The 23,870-nt window shown below is 36.4% G+C and overlaps 1 protein-coding gene and 1 long non-coding RNA gene across 2 annotated transcripts; one reads left to right on the plus strand and one right to left on the minus strand.

Moving 5' to 3' along the window:
* Positions 1-371: 371 nt before the first annotated feature.
* Positions 372-4,934, minus strand: LOC149188247 (uncharacterized). Its single transcript, XR_016256259.1, has 3 exons — positions 4,831-4,934; positions 674-752; positions 372-519 (listed from the first exon to the last, which is right to left on the minus strand). It is a non-coding gene; the product is annotated as an uncharacterized LOC149188247 (long non-coding RNA).
* Positions 4,935-7,553: 2,619 nt separating this feature from the next.
* Positions 7,554-21,029, plus strand: LOC149188248 (putative LRR receptor-like serine/threonine-protein kinase At1g67720). Its single transcript, XM_089409904.1, has 16 exons — positions 7,554-7,621; positions 15,191-15,309; positions 15,492-16,017; positions 16,538-17,016; positions 17,431-17,563; positions 17,659-17,731; positions 18,000-18,085; positions 18,202-18,273; positions 18,528-18,599; positions 18,720-18,910; positions 19,016-19,224; positions 19,338-19,464; positions 19,557-19,625; positions 19,767-19,956; positions 20,077-20,209; positions 20,384-21,029. The coding sequence occupies exons 1-16, from the start codon at positions 7,554-7,556 to the stop codon at positions 20,717-20,719; spliced, it is 2,883 nt and encodes a 960-aa protein (XP_089266030.1). The 3' UTR covers positions 20,720-21,029.
* The last annotated feature ends 2,841 nt before the right edge of the window (positions 21,030-23,870 follow it).

Genomic DNA, 23,870 nt, shown 5'->3' on the forward strand with positions numbered 1-23,870 from the left:
ATTTGTAATTAGCTTTTGTCTGTTTAACTTTTTGTTCTTTTAGTCTAATGCTTTGTGCTTCTTTGATAAGCATCGTGTTACTGATACAAAATTAGAAAGCAAATGATGTTTAGGTGCATTACAAAAATTAAAAGAGCCTTAGAATTTCACAAGGTTTCCTTTCTGTCAGAGCCTTTACCCTTCACCAAACAAATATTTATGGGAATTGGGGAGGGAGTAGCCTTCTAATGCCTTTAAAAAATTATCTTCAGTTGTCTCTTGATGATAGAAACTGTGGGTATTGCAACAAAGACGACTGATCTGCCACTATTGTTGAGCAGTGACAGCTATAACTAGGGCATAAAGAATTCTGATGTCATCCAGCTCAACCTTGTTATTGCATTGTGGACACTACTATAAACTGTGGGTATTGCAACAAAGACGACTGATCTGCCACTATTGTTGAGCAGTGACAGCTATAACTGGGGCATAAAGAATTCTGATGTCATCCAGCTCAGCTTTGTTATTGCATTGCGGACACTACACATTTACAGAAATAGAAAATTACAATTCCCAAGATTTGGTTGCAACAAAAACATAGAAACTTAATCTTTTTGAAAAAGTTCATAGCCTTACCAGCTCACTTAACATCAAGACCATGGAAATCAACAATTACGAGGTTGAATAATCTTACCTTGCCAATGTTATTCACATGTCGCTGAAGCCACTTTCTAATACAAGACATGCCAAACATGTGTCCACAAGCAAGAGAGCTGCATTTTCAGTTTTCAATTGTCAGTCTTTGGACATTTGAAAGCTCTTATAAAATGAATAAAACATTTTGATGCAAGGAAAAAAGATAATTTATATGATTTCTGATAACAAGACATAAACATCAAACTAACAAAAGACTACTAGTCTTGACGGACGCTGGTCGCTTCACTCTTGAAGAAACAACTGAGGAAAGAGAGAATACAGTTTTCTTCTCGTTTCAGTTCAGTGATAGTTGTCAAAGTAGATTGAACTTGAGCCGTTTCTTTCTCAGCTTCCATCTTGACAAATATTTTTCTCTCTCTCTTTCTTCTCAAAGCTTCCTAACTTTTCTTGCAGAACTTAGACAGTTCCTCGCAAAGAACAAATAATGTTTTCTCTCTGTTTTATTGCTAAGTTCTTCTCCAGTTTCACCTGTTTCAAAGCCCTACCCCTTTCTACAATTTTTTTTGATATGTTAGCGTTTTTCTCTTCTGCCTTTTTCTTTTCTTCAGTTACTTTCTTTAAGGCATCTACCGCTTTTTGTAGACAGTCCTCCCTTTCTTGCAGCGTCTTTTCCAATTTTTCCTTCTCACAGGCCACGTTATGCAAATCAACGTTCCCCCGATTTAGTTACCTCGCATATTTCATAGTGTCATCACTCAGCTTAATAAGTTCCCTCGTATAATTAATGTTTCTATAAGTCTGTATATGATCATTGAAACCCAAGAATACACTTGACGAGAGTCCGTGATACATTTCAAAAATACCGAAGTTAGCAGCAGGTGGAACTGACTGCGAGAATGAGATGTTTGTTCTTGTAATGGGAAAATGTTGGGCAGTATTACTAATCCCAAGGCATTGAGTATTAAATTAATGCAACTGAGAATTAGAAGTTTCAGTTACACTGCTCGGAAACATATTCCAGTTGTTTAAAATTCCATGACTCTGTGGTGGAATAACCTTGCCCTCTTCGAATTGAGACCGTTGCCAACTGAGTTCCGTTTCCAGCCGAAACAGGAAAATTATTTATAAATTCAGGAATACGTGGCACCGATTCCAAACATTCCAAATAATGCAAGAGATAGGTCTCTAGTTGCCCATGAGAAGCCTGCACATGATATTGGTAGGGAATGGGGCAAATGACATTTCCATCTTGATTTCTAACCCTGGCCACATTTGAAGTATCAATTAAAAGTGTATTTGCACTACCATGTCTCCCAGATCTTCCCACACTCTAGTCAAATTCTTATAACATCCATGAACTGCGTTGCCCTGTCGGTTGATTCTCGTTATGATATAGTCCTCAATGGAATAAGAAAGAATCCTACCAGAACTACTACCTCCTAAAATGTTCTGCAGCACAAAATCATGGACCTCTCTAGGTTTCCTGACCACAGAACCACCTTGAATGCAGAAAAGCAAGCCCACAGAAATCTGCAAGCGTGAGGGTGCACAAACACAATATAGGGGTCCACAACCAAATTACCATGGGCAAAAGTACCCTTACTTTTGTGAACAAAATGTGCCAGGAGATACTCTATACTGATTACCAGCAACTTGTCATATTTCCTCACTCTTATTTCTTTCACCATCTTTCTCTGCTCCGACTCTGCCCGTCCAGAGAATCCCCTTGACAGGCCCTTTGGAATGCCTTTCATTTGCTAAAAATTCTTGGGGATGATGAAGCAGCCAGTGTTGAGATGGGAAGGCAACATAAAATCGGATCATCCTTTGTGATTGCAAATTGGAATTATTTATCTGCTCTTTTGAAGGTGGACACTGCAGTAAAATTGGATCATTCTTTGTGATTGCAAATTGGAATTATTTATCTGCTCTTTTGAAGGTGGACACTGCAGTGAATAAGATACTTTTGTTTGGAAAAATAATCAAACAGCCATTTGGAAGATGGAACTTTGCAATGCCTGCACATCATTTGTACCAATTGAATATCTTTGTTTATGATCTGTAATTTTTTATGAATCATTGGAAACAAGAGTAACAGTTTGACACAAGCTATGCCAGAGGTATTATGATTAATACAAATATAAACTAAAATGGTTCAACATAAAAGTAGGGTATAGTTTTCGAGTAAGTTTATTCTAAAAACTATGTATACATATTCCTTTCACAGACAAGAATTCAACATCACATTGTGATGCATTTCCAATCTCCTAAAAAATTTTGGGGCCCAACTCTAGACTATACCTAACTACCCAATACTAAATAGTGGTTGGTTTTCTCTGAGAATGGTCAATTAACTTGCACGAGATGATTGGGAGCACGAAGAAGTATTTACAGATGATGATCATGCAAAGCAAAAGAAATTCTCTTTAATTTTGATCTGTCATGGCCGTAAGCTAGATACATTTGAAGAAACATCTTTGTTAAGCCATGGACAATTAGTATGTAGCTTTGCTTTTCAACTGAAAATACTTAGGCATCCATATGCACACACTATAGATATCATAACCTACAGCTATCATTAGACAATCTAATTTTCAGACTAGGAACCAGTTATCTTTATCAAAAATGAATGGGGTATTATCAAAAATAATATTCAACAAAATGCATTTTACCGGCTTACTGACCTGCAAATCATGTGACAGCATCCAGATGTTTTTTCAACAATTTGTCCACATTTTCCATTCAATTCATCTAATTCCATGGACATTGTCAATTAAAGCTTTTTTGTGATAGCAGGTGCTAGATTAAAGGCTTTTTTATTAGGTGTACTAGTTTATGTTGATGGGTTTATCAAGAATGCCATCCAAAATGTGACAAAGCTTTCCTCAGGTTCATATTAGGTTTTGCTTGGAAAAATATATAGATAAATACCTCAGGCTACCAAAACAGTGCCAGAACAAGAAAAATATAACTAATCACATAGTCTAGATATCATTATGTTATTAGAGAACGTATCAGGGGAGATGATTGTTGGACCTACCAAGACTCTCTTCATGGACGAGATCTCGACAAGACTTGACAACTCGACCACGTATCAGATAGTTAAATGCCTACAACAGTTTACCCATCTCATGGATGCAACAATTCTCATGTCTCTGTTGCAGCCAGCGCCAGAAACATTTGATTTCTTTGATGACATAATACTCTTATCAGAGGGGCAGATTGTCTACCATGGACCTAGGGAGAATGTGCTAGAATTTTTTGAAAGCTGTGGTTTCAAATGTCCTGAAAGAAAAGGCAGGCACCGCAGACTTCCTACAAGAGGTATTCAGGTTATAAAATTTCAAAATATTTATTTCTTTCATCAAATCGGTGCTTTCTAATTCTAATCGTACATTAGACTTACATTACCTCGCCAATATCCCATGGTTACAGGTTACATCTAAGAAGGATCAAGAGCAATACTGGGAAGCTAGATCAAAATCATGCTCAATGAACCTATAGAGAGGAACCTAGACTAAGAATCTCACACTGTTATCTAAGAGAACAAAAAGGAAATTTCTTCCCTATTTCCCCTTTTGGCACATAAGGGAAGATTCATGGGAGAATTCATGCGTATTTTGTATATGCCTTTCCTAACTTTTGGATAAGTCTTTCATCATTCTGAACGAGATCCAACCCAATTATAAGGGCTGATCAAATTGCATTGGTGTCTATAACTAATTTCTTTCAGGTAATACTAATTGATAAGGTTTCATTAGCAAGTGCTGCTAATGAATGAATGTAGAACCCTTTCATATATTTAGTTCTTAATGAATGTAAATATCTCATTCATGGCATTCTCAATTGATTAAAAATATTAATGACCATTCATTGTAGCAGCAGAATTGACATTTCAAGGGAGGTTTTTTTCACCCTGAAGGCCTATTTGGATGTCAACAAAATATCAAGAGGCAAAGATTTAATAGTGGTAAACTTTGCAGAACAAAAAAATAATCCATCAAATGTAACCTTTTTAATTTAATTGTTGTTTTTCTTTCTGCAAGAAAAAACATCATTGCAGGCTTTTATTTTGAAGGGAAAAATATCAACCAAGTATTTGACAATGACAATCCAAATGTGTTACTGGAAGTGCTGACCACCTTATATTTTGGACACGAATACCGCGGGGGTTTAGAGATAAAACCAACTTACCTGTTTAATAAAACGAACACTCCACAAAGAATAAATGTTCCCGCCACAAGAAACCATGCACCAAGTACCAAACTGAGAAACAAAGCAGAAACAGATAATCAACAGGACAATGTTTAATGGTTTAATTTATCAAACCATATCTTCATGCATTTTTTATCCTCGTGGAAAAAACAAGTTTTTCTACATATAGAACTTACAAGTAAACCAGAGTCTTCAGTCCAAGAATAGAAAATACTGCCAACCAACAATCACAGGGATCAGATTAGTTCAAAAAATTAATTAAAAAATAATAATAAGGAAAACAGATTTAAAGTTCAATAAGCGCAAATGCTTAGACATAAAATTGAAGTCCCAATCTTATGGTGCATTTGGGTATTAGAAACAGGTAGTAAATCATACAAAGTCCAAGAAATGCCAGAACCAGCATTGCTGCAGCCACCACAATTAAGGTAAATCGCTTGGCTCAGGAAAATCACAGCTTATTAGCTTAATGCAAGTAATAAAACAAAGACAAAACTGGATTAATTAATCCAGCAACACAACTTCTCAGATGAGTAACTTTGACATGCAAGTTAAAGATGTTGTTCCAGAGATGCTTACACATTCTCCAGTACATCCCTTATTGTCCGAGAATTGTCTTTGGTTCTGGACTCCAGATCATTTGCTGCCCTATTCAACTTTCTATTCAAATCATCAATGTTTTGTTGGTCACTTACAGGAAGGAACACTTGGTCTACGCCCGTAGTTTTTGCAAGGTCAAGATACCCTGACACATTTCTTAGGCTTTGGACTGTGAACTCGGACTGATCAACAATATAATCCAAGGTATGAGATATATTGCGATGAAACTTATCCTGTCCAACATAAAGCAAGATGCTCCCGGCTCTGCACACATCAAGATGAACATATCAAGATGAATAACCCTCAAAGAGACATGGAAAGCTTTAAGGCATAAGAAAGATTATGTTAAGGTCAAAGAAATGGAAGACAAGAAAAATATATTATCCAGATGCTCCATTTACAACAAGTATAACAAAAGAATCAGAGCACTGGCATTCATCATAGGTCAGGATAACTACACAATGAAAAAGGAACAATTAGAAAAGAATTTCCTTAATAACTTATAAAAATCAAGTCTTTGGGTCTTGAGATCCAATGTAGAGCAACATGGGCTATCAATGGCCTGAGGCTACTTTGATGGAGCTCAGATAGGTTGACATCCAAAGATAACACATGACTCAATCATGGCATTTTAACGCAGGTAAATCCAAGTTTGAGAAATGATGAGCCCAATAAGTGCCAACCATCATTGCAGAGGATGGCAATCTGGATTAACAGAAGGAACCTTCACATTATTGCCAGGAATTAGCAGAAGGCGTGTTTAAACTTTAATCATGTTGCTTGTGACAGAAGCTATCGAAGGACAAAAGCATATTTTGATGGAGCTCGAATATGTTGATATGAAAGATAGATGCAGGGTCAATCGTGGCATTTTAAAGCAGGTAACACCAAGTTTGAGAAATGGTGAGCCCAAATAAGCGTGAGCCATCATCACAAAGGATGGAAATCTAGACTAAGAGAAGTGACATTGGTTTTATTACCAAGAATTGGCAGAATCTGTGTTTAATCATGTTGTTTGATACAATGAAATAAGTTGCAATCACCCCATCAGGTATCAGAGCACTGGCATTCAACATATGCTAAGTCCCGTATGCTAAGAACAGAGGTCACAGAGCAGCGTTGGTGTTCAATAGGAATCCTGTCCCAAAAATAGAGATCTTCAAGGCCTGTTTTGCAAAAGAATGACTTCTTGTCAAGCGGAATTCCTTTGTTTATATCTTTAAAACTGTACAAGTGAGATGCTTCAGACTATAATTTTGTCTGATTTGAGATAACTGATGCGTTATTTCAAAATGTTAATCTTAGATAAGAATCATCAGCACAAGGTTAAAGGATATCTTACTGGAACCATTTCTCTTTGCAGATTATGATTGTTGCCTTCATTGGAGCCACTGTATTCTTGAGGACTGAATTGCACCATAAAACCTCAAGTGATGCTAATTTGTACCTTGGAGCGCTCTTTTTCAGCCCACCCATTTTCGAGAGCACTAACCTGCAATTCAAACAGAACAGAGGAATTCTGAGAACCTGGGAACCTGGGAAACAGAGAGCTGTACCTGCATTAAAATTCACATCGAGTCCTGTGTTGGTTATTTGTGGTCTCATTGCCACTGTCAGTTAAAAGAGCCGCTACAAAGTTTGTAAATACTGCGAGATTGTCGTAATGGAAGCCTCCAACAGTTGGAGGAGGCGGTGAATCTAACGGTTTGGTCTATCTGGATTGGAGGTCAAAGGCGGTGTAGAGATGTGAGCTCGGAGTCAGAGAAAGCAGGAAGTTCTCGGTAATCACGACAGATGCTACCATGCGGCCATGAATGCGATTCTAACACAAAGCTAGAAAACCCAATCAAACACAGATAAGATAAGAAGAGATCTTAGCTATCAGAACCATTTGAATAAATCACATCACAGACCTGACAGCGAACTCCGCAAACTGTAGAGACTTGGGATTGGTTCCCAAGATTTTAACGAAATTGGACTCCAGGTTCTGGATCTTGTCAGTGACCATATCAATATACCCCATTTCTTCAAACGACCTGGCAGCAGATACAGATACGGCCAGCAAAAAAAAAGTGCTCAGAACAATGGCGAGGACGCGAGCCATGGCGGGCGAGACTGTTGAAACCTCTGAACAGAGCAAAGGCGAGATCAGTGGTGAAGAAAGAATGAGGTGGGGGTTGGTTGGAGAGCTGGTAGATCCCTCGTATATGTTAATATAGTGAAGGGTTCATAGGGAATCTGGTCGAAGGCGGTGTAGAGATGTGAGCTCGGAGTTAGAGAAAGCAGGAAGGAAGTTCTCGCCGCGAATAAACATAAATCACGACAGATGCTACCAAACGGACGAAAACCCTGAAGTTTTCGGCACTGAGAATAAACAGAAGCCTGCCGAATATGGATGCCAGGTGTCAACTTGAGATTGAAAAGGACGACGAAAGTCTGTTTCAATAGGAAGGCCTATCGGCCTAATTAATTGTAATCGCGTTGACTAGTAAAGCAAGTAGCAAGTCAAGTCATCATTCATAACATTTTCTATAATGTACTTTCCTCAATCTCGACTTGCCCTTATTCGTATATTATAAACCACATACCACATACAAAGAACTATTATAAACCACAGAAAGAAAAAAGCAACCTACTATGAAAATGTATTTTAACGTCAAGCACATGCTTTGATTAAAGTTCACCTATAACATGCTTCTCCAACTTTGTTGAGATATTTAATTTCAGTATTTGCCAGGTGAGGTGTCATAGTTGGTTTTGTTTCACTTTGCGAGGTGAGGTGTCATAGTTGGTTTTGTTATTTAATTTCAGTGTTTGCGAGGTGAGGTGTCATAGTTGGCTTTGTTTCACTCTGCGAGGTGAGGTGTCATAGTTGGTTTTGTTATTTAATTTCACTGTTTGCGAGGTGAGGTGTCATAGTTGGTTTTGTTTCACTTTGCGAGGTGAGGTGTTATAGTTGGCTTTCTTTCACTTGAGTTTAGTTGGAACTTTTTTTAGTCATTTATTGTTGTTTTTTTCTTTGTCTATTATATAGTTCTTTCTCTGTGTATTTCGACCTCTGTATTTTTTGTCATGGTATCAGAGCGCGAGGTTGCATAAAGCTCCAAGGAGAGCAACACTTGATTTTTTTCATGAACACAAAGTTCTAGCAAAGGATGAGATAGGATCTCGAGGACTGAAGCTCAAAGTCGAGGAGGAGTCGCTGCAAGGTAGACAATTTTTTTTTTGGAGTGATCATCGCATTTATGTACAAAGAACAAGTGTGATGAACACAGGAGACTTAAGAAATTATCAAAATCGTTGACTAATCGCACTCATTTTGTATCGTGAAGAGCAATGACAAGATAACTCTATCAAGCGCAACCTCCAAGTCATCCTTTAGCACGAAATACGAAAGGTCAAAACAGCACAATCAAGCACAGAGTTTAATAAGAATGAGATCAACTAACACAAGAGCAACTCATCGCACTCATTATGTGTCGTGAAGTGCGATGACAGGATAACCCTCTAAAACGCAACCTCCAAGTCACCATTTAGCACAAAGCACGAAACGTCAAAAGAGCACAACTGAGGCAAATTTTAATAAGACGCAAGTCAACTAACATGGGAGCAACTCATTGCCTTCATTCTATATCATGAAGTGTGATGACAGAATAACCACACAGTGTCCAAGTCATCATTTAGCACGAAGCACAAAAGGTCAAAAGAGCATAGTCGAGCATGAAGTTTTATAAGAATGAGGTCAACTAACACAAGAGCAACTCATTGCACTCATTCTGTGTCGTGAAGTGCGATGACAAGATAACTCTCTAAAACACATCCTCCAAGTCACTGTTTAGCATGAAGCACAAAAGGTCAAAAGAGTTCATCATTTAGCACGAAGCACAAAAGGTCAAAAGAGCATAGTCGAGCATGAAGTTTTATAAGAATAATGAGGTCAACTAACACAAGAGAAACTCATTGCACTCATTCTGTGTCGTGAAGTGCGATGACAAGATAACTCTCTAAAACACATCCTCCAAGTCACTGTTTAGCATGAAGCACAAAAGGTCAAAAGAGTTCAGGTGAGCATGCAGTTTAATAAGAACGAGGTCAACTAACAATGGAGCACCAGCCAAGTTTTAACAACCAAAGGTCAAAAGAGTTCAGTTGAGCATGCAGTTTAATAAGAATGAGGTCAACTAACACTGAAGCACAAGCTAAGTTTTAACAACCATGGGAGCACGAGCCAAGTTTTAATAACGAATATGCTTCCATTTCAAAGCTCGAACCACCAACAACATAATCCAAAACGTCAAGTTGCCTAAGCAATTTAAAAATGTGCGTGAATCTTTTTAAGGGTTTATCTTTTATAAGAGGAGGAATTTGTAAAAACAAAAAAGGACCTTTCAAAAGTTTACTTAAAGGACTTCAAAGGCATATTTCAAGAAAAAGGGAGGTGTTGTTATGTTGTAATAAAAACAAAAACTTGAAATTGTTATAAAAGGGGGTGTTGCCCCTTTTTAAAGAGATTTTATTTAGGTCTTGAAAAATGAGATTGTATAAAAAGGAAATGTGATTCCCCAAAAATGGCTTCTTCAAGCTCTTTGCCACAAACACTAATTTTGCCTGGGAAAAATTACTAGTTTGGGTATTTCCGGATGAATACATTTCTTCAAGCTCAAGAGTGTTGGGATACACTTCAAAGTGGCTATGTAGAGCCAACACAAGAAGCATGGGCAACCATGACCAATAGTGAGAGGAACGCGCCTATTGAATTGAGAAATAAATAACATAGAGCCAAATGTTGGATACAAAATTCATTCGTTGACTCTAACTTTGACAAGGTAACCGACGCACCAACAACAAAAGAAGCTTGGGATATTTTGAAAGTAGCATGCCAAGGTAATGATAGTGTGAAGACTGTAAAATTGCAAACATTATCAGCTTAGTTTGAAACCCTGAAGATGATTGACATAGAGAATGTTGAGCAGTTCATGACTAGAGTCATGGGAATAGTCAATCAAATCAAACTTATTGGTGAAACCATTACAAATCATAAGATAGTTGAAAATGTCCTTTAAACCCTGCCAAAGAAATATGACATGGTTGTAACAGTGATTCTGGAATCCAAATATTTTACAACTTTCTTAGTAGAACAATTGACTCGATCACTTATGGCACATGAAACAAGACTTATCTTGTTAGAAAATTCCAAGAAACAAGGTTTCAAAGCACAAGACTCTTTTGGAAAAGGAAGAGGCAGAGGATATGGAGGCAGTAACAAGCGAGGAAGAGGTCAAGGAAAAAGTGGATCAAAACATCATCATGCAGGAGAGTAGTCAAGACCTTCACAAGACCAAACACAGAGAAGAAAAACATGGAGAAAATCTAATGTCCAATATCATTACTACAAGAAATCTGGGCATTATGAACATGAATCCAGAAAGAAACAATTAGATCAACAAAGAGGCAATGTTCATCTCTCCAACAATGAAGGAGAATCCTCTGACAGCATGTTTCTTTCCTACCATTTTTCTAAAGACAATCACATCAAAGACCTTTGGTTTCTGGATAGTGGCTGCAATAATCATATGACATCTATAACAAAAGCTTCATTCTTGTCTTGATGCTTTCATAATATCATAAAATACTCTTGGAGATCGCTCCCATATAAAATCTGAAGGGAAAGGTATTGTCCTTCTTACTAAACAAAATCAAGAGAAATATAGACCTGATGTTTATTATGTTCCACATCTGAAGCATGTCCTCATTAGTGTAGGTCAGTTGATGGAACATGGTTATGATGTAATATTCCAAGGGATCATATATTATATCTATGAAAAAACTCCCAACAAAATACTAATAGCAAAGGTTGAAAAAATCAAGAATAGGATGTTACCCTAGACTCTTAGAAGTTGAAATATCTCAGAGTGTTTTGCACACAATGTGTCAAGAACAAATGAGTCACAACTATGGCATTCTAGGTATGGGCATAGTACTCTCAAGAGTCAAAGTCTACTTTAGAAACATTCAATGGTCATTGGTCTCCCTGTTATGAATGAAAATATTGTAATTGTGAAATTTGTATTCTATCACGCATTAAAGAGATAACTTTCCCACATCTTCCTCTAGAGAAAAATATCCTTTAGAGCTATTCAGTACAAATATATGTGGCCCAATGGAGACAAAGTTCATTGGTGGTAGTCTTTATATTCTTACCTTCATTGATGATTATAGCATGAAGAAATGGGTTTATTTTCTCAAAAATAAATATACTTTCTCAATATTCAAAGAATTCAAAGCAAAAGGAAAAAAGCAAAGTGGAAATCCTTTAGAAGTTCTTAGGTCATTCAGAGAATGAGAATAGAGTTCCAATGACTTTAAAGCTTTTTGTCAACTACAAGAAATCATCATGCAGGGCACAACAACATGCACTCCATAACCAAATAGAGTAGTAGAAAGGAAAAACCAGTCAATCATGAATATGTCCATATGTAGGCTTCGTGAGAAGAAGTTGTCTAATGATTATTGGGATGAAGAAATTTCTACTGCAGTATATGTTCTCAACAAATCTCCAAAAACCAATTTCTAAAATGTAGTACCTTAAGAAGCATGGGATGGTAAGAAGGTGAATGTTTCTCATTTTCACATTTTTTTGTATGTAACATTTTCACATATTCCTAAGAAGCTCTGAAATAAGCTTGATGATAGAAGTGAAAAATGAATTTTTGTAGGTCATAGTGAACAATCAAAAGAATATAGACTCTATAATCCAGTCAACTAGAAGTTTGTTTTGAGCAGAGATGCTAAATTTTTTTAAACCAAATATTGGTTTGATCAAATTGATGAAGTTTTAATTAGCCTATCCATCCACCACAACTACCAAGATTTCAAGTTCACGAAGATTCATACTACTCTAGAAATGGCATATCTTTCTGCAGTGAATCCACTCGTGATTCATCATGTTGAAAAGACAATCAGAAAACTAGAAGCATCAGAGAAATCTATGAAAAATATCATGAGATTGATTAATTGAATATCTTTGCTTTTCTTTACTATCGACCAACCCATTTTGAAGAGGCAATTAAAAAAAAATAAAATTGTGTTGATGCAATGAATCAAGAAATCACTTCCATAGAGAAGAATGAGACTTGGCAATTGGTTGATCTCCCAAGAGACAAAAATAATGTTGGTGTAAAGTGGGTATACAAGACCAAATTGAATGAAAAAGGAGAAATTGAAAAAAATAAGGCAAGGTTGGTTGCCAAAGGATTCTCACAATAGTTTGATGTCGATTATGGTGAAACCTTTGCTCCAGTAGCAAGGTTGGACATTGTCAAAACAATTCTAGCCACAACAATGCAATACAATTGAAAAGTTTTTGAACTTGATGTAAAATCTTCTTTCTTAAATGGTATATTTCTGGATAGCTTTATGTGGAGCAACCTCCTGGTATTGAAGCTCCAGGACATGAGAATAAGGTGTGTAGGTTGAAGAAAGCCTTGTATGGCTTCAAACAAGTTCCTTGAGCTTGGTATTATCCAATCAACACTTATCTCATTAAAAGTGGTTTTTGCAGAAGAAACCATGACCCAACTATGTATACCAAAACTCATGAAGGTAAAATTATGATCGTTTTCCTTTGTGTTGATGATCTGCTTTATACAAACAATATGATGCTAGAAGAAATCAAAGTAGCAATGCAAACATAATTTGATATGACTGGTCTAACGCTGATGAAGTACTTCTTAGGCAGTGAAATCCAGCAATCTACTAATGGCATTTTTTTTTGTCAACAAAAATATGCACTAAAATCCTCCAAAAGTTCAGAATGATTAATTGTAAACTAGCTAAAACTCCAATTGCTCCATGGACTAAGATGAGCAACCAAAATGAAGGACCACTAATAGATTCCACCTTGTATGAAATTCTTATTGGTAGTATGTTATATCTCACTGCAACTAGGCCTGATATCATGTTTGTAGCTAGTTTTGTTTCCAGGTTAATGTAATCACCAAATATTTTTCATTGGAAGGCAACAAAAAAGATCTTAAGATATGTTGCAGGGACCTTGGACTATGGCTTGTTCTACAGACATTTTGAAGATTGCTCACTTTTAGGTTATACAAATAATGATTATGCAGGTAGTTTAGATGATAGAAAAAGCACCTCAGGGTGTGCTTTTCACCTTGGAACCAATATGATCTCATGGGAATCCAAGAAACAACCCATCGTTTCAATATCTTTTGCAAAGGCAGAGTATGCATTTGCCACTTCAACATCTAGTCAAACAATGTGGCTGAGAAAACTATTGAAGAATCTTTCAAATGTTCAGAAGGAGCAAACTCCTATTTACTATGATAACAATTTTGCAATTTATTTATCAAAAAATCACGTCTTTCACAAAAAGAGAAAGCACATTGACACACGTTTTCATTTCATTCATGAGCTTGTCAATGATGGAGATATCCTACCTGTTTTTTGTGGTTCAAAAGATCAACTTGCAGATATTTTCACAAAGCCATTGGGAAAAAATGTATTTGAATTTCAAACAAAGCAATTGGGTATTATAAGTCCCAATACTTGTAATAGTTAAAATTAGGAGGGGCATTGAGATATTTAATCTCACTATGTGCTAGGTGTCATAGTCGGTTTTGTTTCATTTGAGTTTAGTTGGAACTTTGTCCAGCCATTTATTATTGTTTGTTTTTTTTATCTCCTATATACTCTCTTTTGCTAATTTTAAATGATGAGAAGAATTGTTAGCTCCATTCCAGTTTTGAGTTCCTTCTCTGTATATTTTTGTCTCTACATTTTTTGTCAAATTTGACATCTCCGTACATTTCAACATTGGAGCAAGTCAAAGTCAGCCATCTTGATTGAAAAGTGAACTAATAAAATCGAGTCATAAGTTGATTTCATATAATTTTCATATAGTTAAAACTACATTAGAATTCCAAAGGTGGTTACAAACAAGGACAGTAACACACCCAAAACTGATGTATTTTTAAGCAAAATTTGATGTGTTTGGCAATTTTGTTCTGGTGGGAATTAGTAAATGTGTTTGGTCTAAATACATTATAGGTTCAAAAGAACTAGAATTTTTGATCATATATATACATATTATTTATAAAATAAATTTAAAATATGAAAAATTATGCTTATAATTTTGATACTTTATTTAAAATTTGTATTTGAATAATTTTTTAATTGACGAATAGCATCATAAAAGATAATAAAACCTAAATATCTATTATTTGGGTAAATATTGTCGACATTATAGATATTTTGTATGGTACAACTCCTTGATTTCCATGTTATTACTTTGATAACGAAAGGTCTTTGATTCCAATCTTTTCCCTTTAGTACATTTCTGGCACCACTGTTTTCTCCGTTCAATTATATATGAAGAATTATACCAATCGAATGCATTAAATTAAGGCTTCTTTACAATACGTTTACAAAGCTCAGAGCTTTGCGGTGTAGGTGGTCGCGCATGTATGAAGCTCAGAGCTTTGTGGTCTAGGTGGTCGCGCTTGTACGAAGCTCAGAGCTGTCTGCTCTAGGTGCCCGGATTTGTATGAATACAGAAATCTAGGTTGTAAACCTCCTATGGTGAATGCTGGTATGTCCGGGCTTGTATCATTACAGAAATCTGGGTTCGAAACTCCTTGAAGAAGGCTGATGAAGCTAAGTGCAAGTCGTTTTGATGCCATAAAAAAGCCCTGATTAAGCAGCTGTAGTTGGACGGAAGCAGGTATACTCCCTGGGATTTTATGAAAATTGATACAAACATGGAGAGAACACTTAACCTCGCTTGCATCACCATGAGCACGCTGTTATGTTTATGTTCTGTTAATGTCGTTGCTCAACCAGGTACTATCCAACATTCTAAAGCAATAGTTTTATTAGTAAATTTTTTGTGTTTTCCGCAACTTTTAAATGTTTTGAATGGTCATTGAAGCTTGTTTCCTGACTGCTTATTGGGTATTCAGTACTCATATTCTTTGATTGAAGAACTATTCTTTCATTAATTATTTGAATTTTCCGGATAGCAGGATTTCTGAGTATCGATTGTGGCGGGAAAACGAGTTACACTGATGAAAACCATATAACATGGGTCACTGATACTAACTATATGGACGTCGGTCAAACTGCACACACTGGGAATGCAACATATCCGTCTTACTTGAAAAGACTACGCTTCTTCCCAAAGCCTCTCAACAGATCTTGTTATGGGTTGACTGTAGCGCCCAATACGACTTACCTTTTAAGACTATGGTTTGCCGTTGGAAATTACAATGAATTTGAAAACTCCTTTGCTTTCACTATTGAGACACTTGGTATGTTGTTTAGGGATAACCTAACAATCAAAAATCAAAATCCAGTTTATTATGACCGAATCTTCATTAGTGCTGGCAGAATGCTGTATATTTGTTTGATAAGAACGGTGGAGACTGATGATCCCTTTATCAATGCTATCGAGTTGAGGACCCTCCGAGCCGGAATGTATGGACTGGCTAAGACGGGAACAATGTTGAATGTAAACTGGAGATCTGACATAGGTGGAAATTCGACGGTCAGGTGAACATTTTCAGCTGTAAACTTCAATTATTCGAATATTTTTAGGACTCCAATGAATGAAAGTCTTTTGAGATGTGTTATCAAGTTTTGTTTTTGTGTATTAATTCTGCGACTTTTTTATAAAGTTGAAAAGGCTTGAGAAATTTTCACATTGATACTGTATATAAACAATTTTGATGTGTGAAGGTCAATTTTCATGTGCTACCGTCTCTCTGTTGCGCTATTTTCTTCGCAGTTGTTTATAACGCGACTTTTTGAAAGCTTTTCTGGCGAGTTTTTCCGGTCGAAATCCGGCAGGAATTTATTGGAATCGCAAGTTTGATAGCTAGTTTCTGCACAATGAAAGCGTCCCAGGGGTTTTTCAGGGTGCTGAATCCAAATATGCAGTTCAAAAACCATTTTAACTGCAACAAATCAAGATTTAACCTCAATTTCTCCAAACAATCGCATTATAGACAACTTCATTTTCTTCTATTAACTACTGACTGCACTGAATAGCTTTGGATGGCGATTTGATCAGGTATCCTCAAGACAACTTCGACCGCATCTGGGGAACACCGCACATAAATCCTAATTATTCAGATGTTGTACGGTATGCAAGTTCTAAAGAGCCAATTTCAACGAACAACACCAAAAACCTTCCTTCAACTAGTGTAATGCAAACGGCATGGGTTATGAACGTGGACGCCTATGGATTCACTCTAGGATCAGGCATTGGGTTCTGGAAAACCTTACTGGTGTTATATTTTGCTGAGATCGAGATCTTAAATGCGTCTGAATCGAGATCTTTTTATGTCGGCATAAATGGGGAAAAACGGTCTGACATCATTACTATGGTCTCAAATTACTCTGCCCTAGAGCTAACATTCCTATCGGATAAAGCGGATACCTTCCGATTTGACTTGTACAAGGCCAACAATTCGACCCGTGGTCCTCTGCTGAACGCCTATGAGTTTTTCGAGATACTTGATACGGAGCGGGAAACATATTCACAAGATGGTAAGGGTCTTGACTCTTCTTCCTATATACTGTAATTAGGAATCTTTTTTTTTTCGAAAGCCATACTGTAATTACTTGTTTTTTAAGTCACTGTCTAATGCAGTTGTCTATAACGCGACTTTTTGAAAGTCTTTCTGGCAGATTTTTTCGGTCGAAATCCGGCAGGAATTTATTGGAATCACAAGTTTGATAGCTAGTTTCTGCACAATGAAAGCGTCACAGGGGTTTTTCAGGGTGCTGAATCCAAATATGCAATTAAAAAACCATTTTAACTGCAAGAAATCAAGATTTGACCTCAATTTCTTCCGCCGGATTCCGTCACCGGAATCTTCAAAAAATCGCATTATAGACAACTCCATTAGGAATCCTTTTTTTTCCAAAAGCCATACTGTAACTACTTGTTTCTAAACCCAGTTGAAGCCCTTGAAGCGGTCAAGAGGAGATTTAACATAAAAGATTGGATTTCCGATCCTTGCTTTTGGATGGGGTGGGAAGGAATTGTCTGTACTCCTGATAATAGCTCTTGGACCATGAGAATTGTGGAAATGTACGTTTAATTCTTGGATTGGTTTACAGTTCACTACTTCGCTGAAATTGTGAAACTGAAATGGTAAGACCTTAACACAATCTTCTTGTTGACAGAAATTTATCCGGAAGGAAACTTGAAGGATTGGTTCCGAAGGATATTGGACAGCTGAATGCAATCGTTAACCTGTAAGCTGAATTTTGATTTTTTTCTATATTCAATCCTCTTGGTGAATATTTTTACCATAAAACAAATACTACTATAGAATGTTTTCATGTACTCCTTTCATAAAAACACGAAATGTTCGTCTTCCCCTTGTTGTAGTGAAATCAGTCCTAGCTTGTATCATGGATATTGTTAAAAGGTTGCGTGCATTCTTAGTCGTGGGCCAATCCCACTTAGGATTATGCAAGATCGAAACATGACTTGTCTTATACACTAAATCGATTTATCCATTCATGTTGAAATTGGCAGGTCACTTGACAATAATCAACTGACGGGACCCTTGCCAAACTTTTCTAGTTTAACTATGCTGGAGCGACTGTAAGTGATTTCTTATGAACATTAACGCTCACCTGAGCCAATTATGTGATTTAAACGAAACGGATAGATCTCTATTACAAATAAGATTGCAGTGATTTTGTTGGCTTGTTGTGCAGACATCTGCAAAACAACAACTTGAGCGGCAGTCTTCCTGAGTGGCTATCTGAACTCAAAAACCTTAAAGAATTGTACGTCTCTCTGCTACTTCTGCTAGCTTCTGAACAATAATAGTAAAAAGAATTAATTGCTAATAACTTGTAACAATACCCTTTTTATCCTAGCTGATTCAGCACTAAAGTAAAAACAAATTAATTCTGGATGAACCATATTAACTGGTTCGAAACTTCTATCATAATGATGTAATTAATTTGAAAAGAAATTTCATAAACAAATTAATTACTAATATTCTATAACAATTCTTTTCTGATCATTGCTGCCACAGGTTTATAGAGAACAATAATTTTACTGGTGTAATTCCTGTGCAACTTCTCCAAAAGCCTTCACTGAAACTCAAGTAATTCAATATCTTATTTATTGTATTCGCACAAAATTTCTGTACTTGTATATTGATGTTGAATAGTTTCAATACACACAAATTCACTAAAAATATCATTATCTTTCTTTCTTACTGCAGCTACTCTGGGAACCATGACCTCTGCATCCATATGCAAAGGGGGAAATGCATCGTGTCTGATTCAAGAAAAGACAAAGCTAGTATTGTCCTCGGAACAGCCATAAGCGGAGCAGCAATAATGGTTTTACTAGTGATGGTGTGCATTGCTGTACATCGGAAGAAATTTAGGGAAAGGAAGTGTCTCAACAAAGGTGAGGGGGTAATTTAATTTCAGTTGGAATATTCAAATAGGCAAAATCAAGTTAGTCATCCCTATGAAACTACTTATAACTGCATTTAAATTTCAACAATTGCAGACTACTCGATGACTATGCCACCAAATCCATCGATGTCCAGCGCCTTCAGTCTGAAAGAGATGACCAAAGCCACAGAAAACTTTAGTCGCAAGATCGGGCAAGGGGGTTTCGGATCAGTGTTCTTTGGTAAACTGCCGGGAGGGAAAGAGATAGCGGTAAAAGTGCTCTCCCTCTTCTCCAAACAAGGAATTCACGAGTTCCAGAATGAGGTAATTCAGAGATTCTTAAAACTTAGCGACGTGATTTAATTTCTACATTTTTCTAATCACATGGTTTTCAATCATATGAAAATTGAAAATGATTCGTTTCACTTGAATAACAGGTTGATCTTCTTTCTAGAGTTCATCATAAGAACTTGGTATCCTTACTTGGCTACTGTAATGAGTCTAAAGAACTTATGCTTATTTACGAACACATGTCTGGCGGGTCTCTAAGAGACCATCTTTACGGTAAATAACTGAGCTATGTTGTTTGAATCATTTGCTGCAACTTATATATCAATGGTTAAAAATCTCTAATTAATTTCAAATTTCTTTTCCAGGTCCTAAAGCCGGAATTTCCGAACTAAATTGGAAAACACGGCTCAAAATAGCATTAGATGCAGCGCAAGGTAGCTCTTTAAATAATTTTAATCAAAGTAAAATTGTGTGATGGAGATGCAGGTTCATTTTGATCTATAATTAATCTTTCAAAGGATAAATCGTGCTTAACTATATTTCTCATGTTATTCAATTGCTATTTCTATTTGAAGGATTGGAATACCTGCACTTGGGTTGCACCCCACAGATAATTCACAGGGATGTTAAGACAGCCAACATACTTTTAGACTCCAATTTGAAAGGAAAACTTGCAGATTTCGGTCTTTCAAGGATGGCAATTGATGAGGAAGCGACTCATGTTACCACTACGGTGAAAGGAACGTTGGGTTACCTCGATCCAGAGTAATGACTTACCTTGCCCTCTATATTAAATATGCTTCATACTGAAAAACCACATTAAATGTGATAGGCGTAGGTCAAACTATAATGCAATTTCATTTTTTGTTCGGAATGTTTTCACAGGTATTTTCGCACTCAAAAGTTGACAGAGAGGAGCGACGTATATAGTTTTGGAGTTGTCCTGTTAGAAATCCTTTGCGGCAGACCACCCATAAATCCAAATCTACCCGAGGAAGAACTAAATCTCATTCAATGGGTAAGGAATAGGATTATATTTAATCATTCAAAATATGAAATTATTATTAACGAATTAACAACAGGAGTTTTTATTTTCAAGTGCACTTTCTCAGATTCGAGAACATAATTTATGGTTTTCAAGTGCATTTTCTACGAGAGACTCCCAATAATTATATTTGGGCCTTATTTACAGGTAAAACCGTATGTGGAGAATGAAAGTGCCGAGGCGATAGCAGAGGTCATAGACGGGAGGTTGGGTGGTAACTACTATATGAAATCAATCACTGGTATTGCCAAAGTAGCACTTAGATGTGTGGAGGCTAAACCATCGTCCAGGCCGAGTGTGAGTGAAGTAGTAGCAGATATAAAAGAGGCCATCATACATGAGAATGTGAATAATGCTCTTCTTCCAAATCCTGAGGTGATTGGTATAGAATGTAGAGATTTGCAGTGCAGGCCGGGCTGTTCACAGGTGGATGCCATGGAATGGGGAGACGACAGCTCCAACCTCCCCAATGAAGGAAGATGATTGAAACGTCAAACATACATTAAGAATCTGCAGTGGAGAGAAGTCCAAGTTATTCTTAACTTTATTCGCATCTCCTTCCATAATAATTGTCCGTAAGATAATTTGCTTCTCTTGTCCATTTAACATTCGTGACACCAATTGGCTTGCATTTGGGATCTTACCCTGCATGCACTATGGATCTTATTTTATATGCCAGGAAGCTTTACACTGAAAGCAAAGCTGTCCAATAGTTTTCTTTTTCTTTTAAATTCAAGTGCCATGTCGAAAATTAATACAACATCGTTTTTTTCTGTCCAGGGGTATATAATCTAGTATTTATTTATTGTTCAATAAAACGCCCACCCCTTTCATAAATTATCGAATGTTCAACTGAACTGATCTTGATACCACTAATTATAATTCAGTGTTCCATTAAATGAGGAAAGTCATCGTTGATTTATCTGCCTATCCACCGAAACCATGTTACAATGTAATTTATAAAAATCCTAAATTTCCATGAGATGTCTGGTTAGTTTACACGGTTTTTCATAAAAACGTAAATTTACATAAATATCATAAATTTCCATGACATATCTCCTTAATTTACATCGTATTTCATAAAAACGTAAAATTTCCACTTAGAGGAGATACGTCTTTATTATGTAATGCCGTGCCATTAGTCACTTCCGTACATATTATTTTCGGCGCGTTCAATTTTTTTTATCGATCTCTAATATTTAGATTAAAATTTACACTTTCTTAGGCGGTGAGCTCAGCCTCCAACGCCAGGGCCACAGAGCCCGAGGCCGATGTCATCGCCAGTTCTGTCCTGCTGGAGTACACGAGATAGCTGGATAATTGTTGGTAACTTGGTACTACCTTGTTAGATTGTAATGGATTAAATGCTCAGACACCGAATTTTTATCGTAAATTGTACTTCCAAAAGACACAAGTAAAGATAAACTGTGGATTAACTCCAAAACAGAAACCTAAAAAGTTGGCAACGATGTCAGCCACCGTCTTGTTTATGATAAATAGTAATAAACACGGAAGACCTGACGCTACCGAATAAAGCAGCTACAAAATGGTTGCCTCAGGGTCAAAATAGGATGTTAAAATTGGAAAAAAAATATTAGGCCATAAAATTCAAAATCACAAAGCAACTCTACTGTAATTGTCAGAAACAAAATTTAGATTACCAGTGTAATTACTCATAACCGAGAGACTGCCTTGATTTCAACTAATGATAGAAGTCATTTTCTTATGGACCAACTCGCTTTACTAGTCACGCCAAAGCCATTCAGAGAAATCCTTGAACTCCGTGTAGTCACTATCTGAAACCATGGTTTTGTACTAAGCTTTTCCTGCCGCCTTTATTTCATCGTTGTTTTCCTGCAAGCTACGAAACTAAAAATATAAGTACATAGATTCTTAACGCCAGTACTAAGCCAAAACACCAAATACTGTTATTCAAAAGTATGGAAAAGAGGAAATATATCATTAATTACCGAACATAAATATTAAATTAGCAATTGCTTCTAAAGGGGAAAAATATATCAAAGGAGATTTGGGAAGGAAATTATAAAAACTAAATTACTAGAAATTATATTATATAAATATTATTTGAAAAAATTGACATATATAAAATGTATGATTGTATATACATGTGACCGCGCAACTTGGTGTAACATGTATTCCATTGTGATAAAGTAGATTCAATGAATAACAAATGTTTCTAGTAGACAATGCTAACTTTATTGCAAAGTGGAAACTAAATAAGCAACCAAGTGTTGTAGATGTGTAGCGACAACAAATTTAGTAAGATGATGCCTTTCGTTTTATATTTAAATTCGATCCAATGATGCCTTTCGTTTTATAACTCTGTGGGTGAGAATTTTGTGGCCAATCTCATTTGACAAATCAATATTGACTTGACTTGTTTTACCGGTTAACAGATATTTTTGACGTTTGAACCCATCATCTTCCTACGTTTCAAATGGTTTTGAAAAGTCAATGATATCCATGTCTCTTGATTTGACTTGCGATCGGCGTCGCAGTCAATGAGAAATCGATATAGTCTTCACATGCTATCTGAATGGACGTCTCCTACTTTCCATATAATTTTGAATGGAAGGAAATTCTATTAAAACAGGATCTTTGATTTGCCGCGTTTTAGTAAAGGACAAATCAACATTGCCTCGACCTGCAAGCACCTCATCGTTGATTGATCGTATGTCCTCAACGTTTGGCTTTTTATTTTTAGTATGGAGTTTGGAGCTGTTCTCACGGCACTCCTTATCTTTTGGTTCACTCAAATCCCATGTCCAATTTCAAAATAAGCATCCGGCTCCACTTTGTTGAATGTGAATACCCATGATATATTTACAAAAATGGAACATAAATCACAATAGAACCAATCTCAAAAGTTAATTTAAGCGAAGTATGAAAGAAAGATAGATTGCAAGGCTATCAAAACATTTACTTACAAACCTTGCATACCAACAAACCATTCCAATTTTCATTTCAGATATTCTCTCAACCATTTTATCATCACATCACCAACGCCCATTCCATCTTGTTTTCATTCCATAGTCATCATCATCCCATTTCCATGAAATCCTATTGATTCAATGGAAAAATTCTCCACTTGAATTCTCGCCTATAGGAAAATCCACAAAATTCTTGTGCTTCTATAGGAAGCTACAAGATTGAGAAAATGCTACAATTCATAGAAAATTTTAGAGCGAGGCCTCCAAATTTTAAACATGACACCTTTGTGGTGTCATTCACACCTAATGGAAATAATAATTTGAAAATCAATTCTTCTACAACATCCCCTATATTTCTACAGGATCCTCTACCCCTAGAAAAGTACCACATTAGCAATTTGGCCTTGTACTAATCCAACTCCAAAGTGTCTCTAATAGCTAAATGATTCTTACTTGCAAGTATGAATTACTAAATCTCTTAGTTCTCATATGCTTCCATATAAGTATCATAATGTCTCTATTGCCAAAGTATAACAAAGAAAAAGAAACAACTAGCAACCAAGGTTAAATTGTCTGATATTTTGAATGTTGAGTTGTTGACAACATGTGTCCACTACAAAGTGAGGTTCCAACAATGATCATCCATAATTGGAGGTGAGATCTCCCACTAATTTCTATGATAT

This window comes from Pinus tabuliformis, chromosome 3_1, assembly GCF_031772625.1.
Source record: "Pinus tabuliformis cultivar Carrire ecotype Pingquan chromosome 3_1, CPIR1, whole genome shotgun sequence".
Classification (NCBI taxonomy): Eukaryota; Viridiplantae; Streptophyta; class Pinopsida; order Pinales; family Pinaceae; genus Pinus; species Pinus tabuliformis.

What these genes read in the sequence shown, in the direction of transcription:
- LOC149188248 (XM_089409904.1), top strand. Translation starts at nt 7,554, where the DNA reads ATGGCGGGCGAGACTGTTGAAACCTCTGAACAGAGCAAAGGCGAGATC. An exon ending in GGAAACATATTCACAAGATG is followed by an intron (nt 17,017 to 17,430) that starts GTAAGGGTCTTG and finishes TTCTAAACCCAG; the next exon opens with TTGAAGCCCTTGAAGCGGTC. An exon ending in TTCACGAGTTCCAGAATGAG is followed by an intron (nt 19,225 to 19,337) that starts GTAATTCAGAGA and finishes CTTGAATAACAG; the next exon opens with GTTGATCTTCTTTCTAGAGT.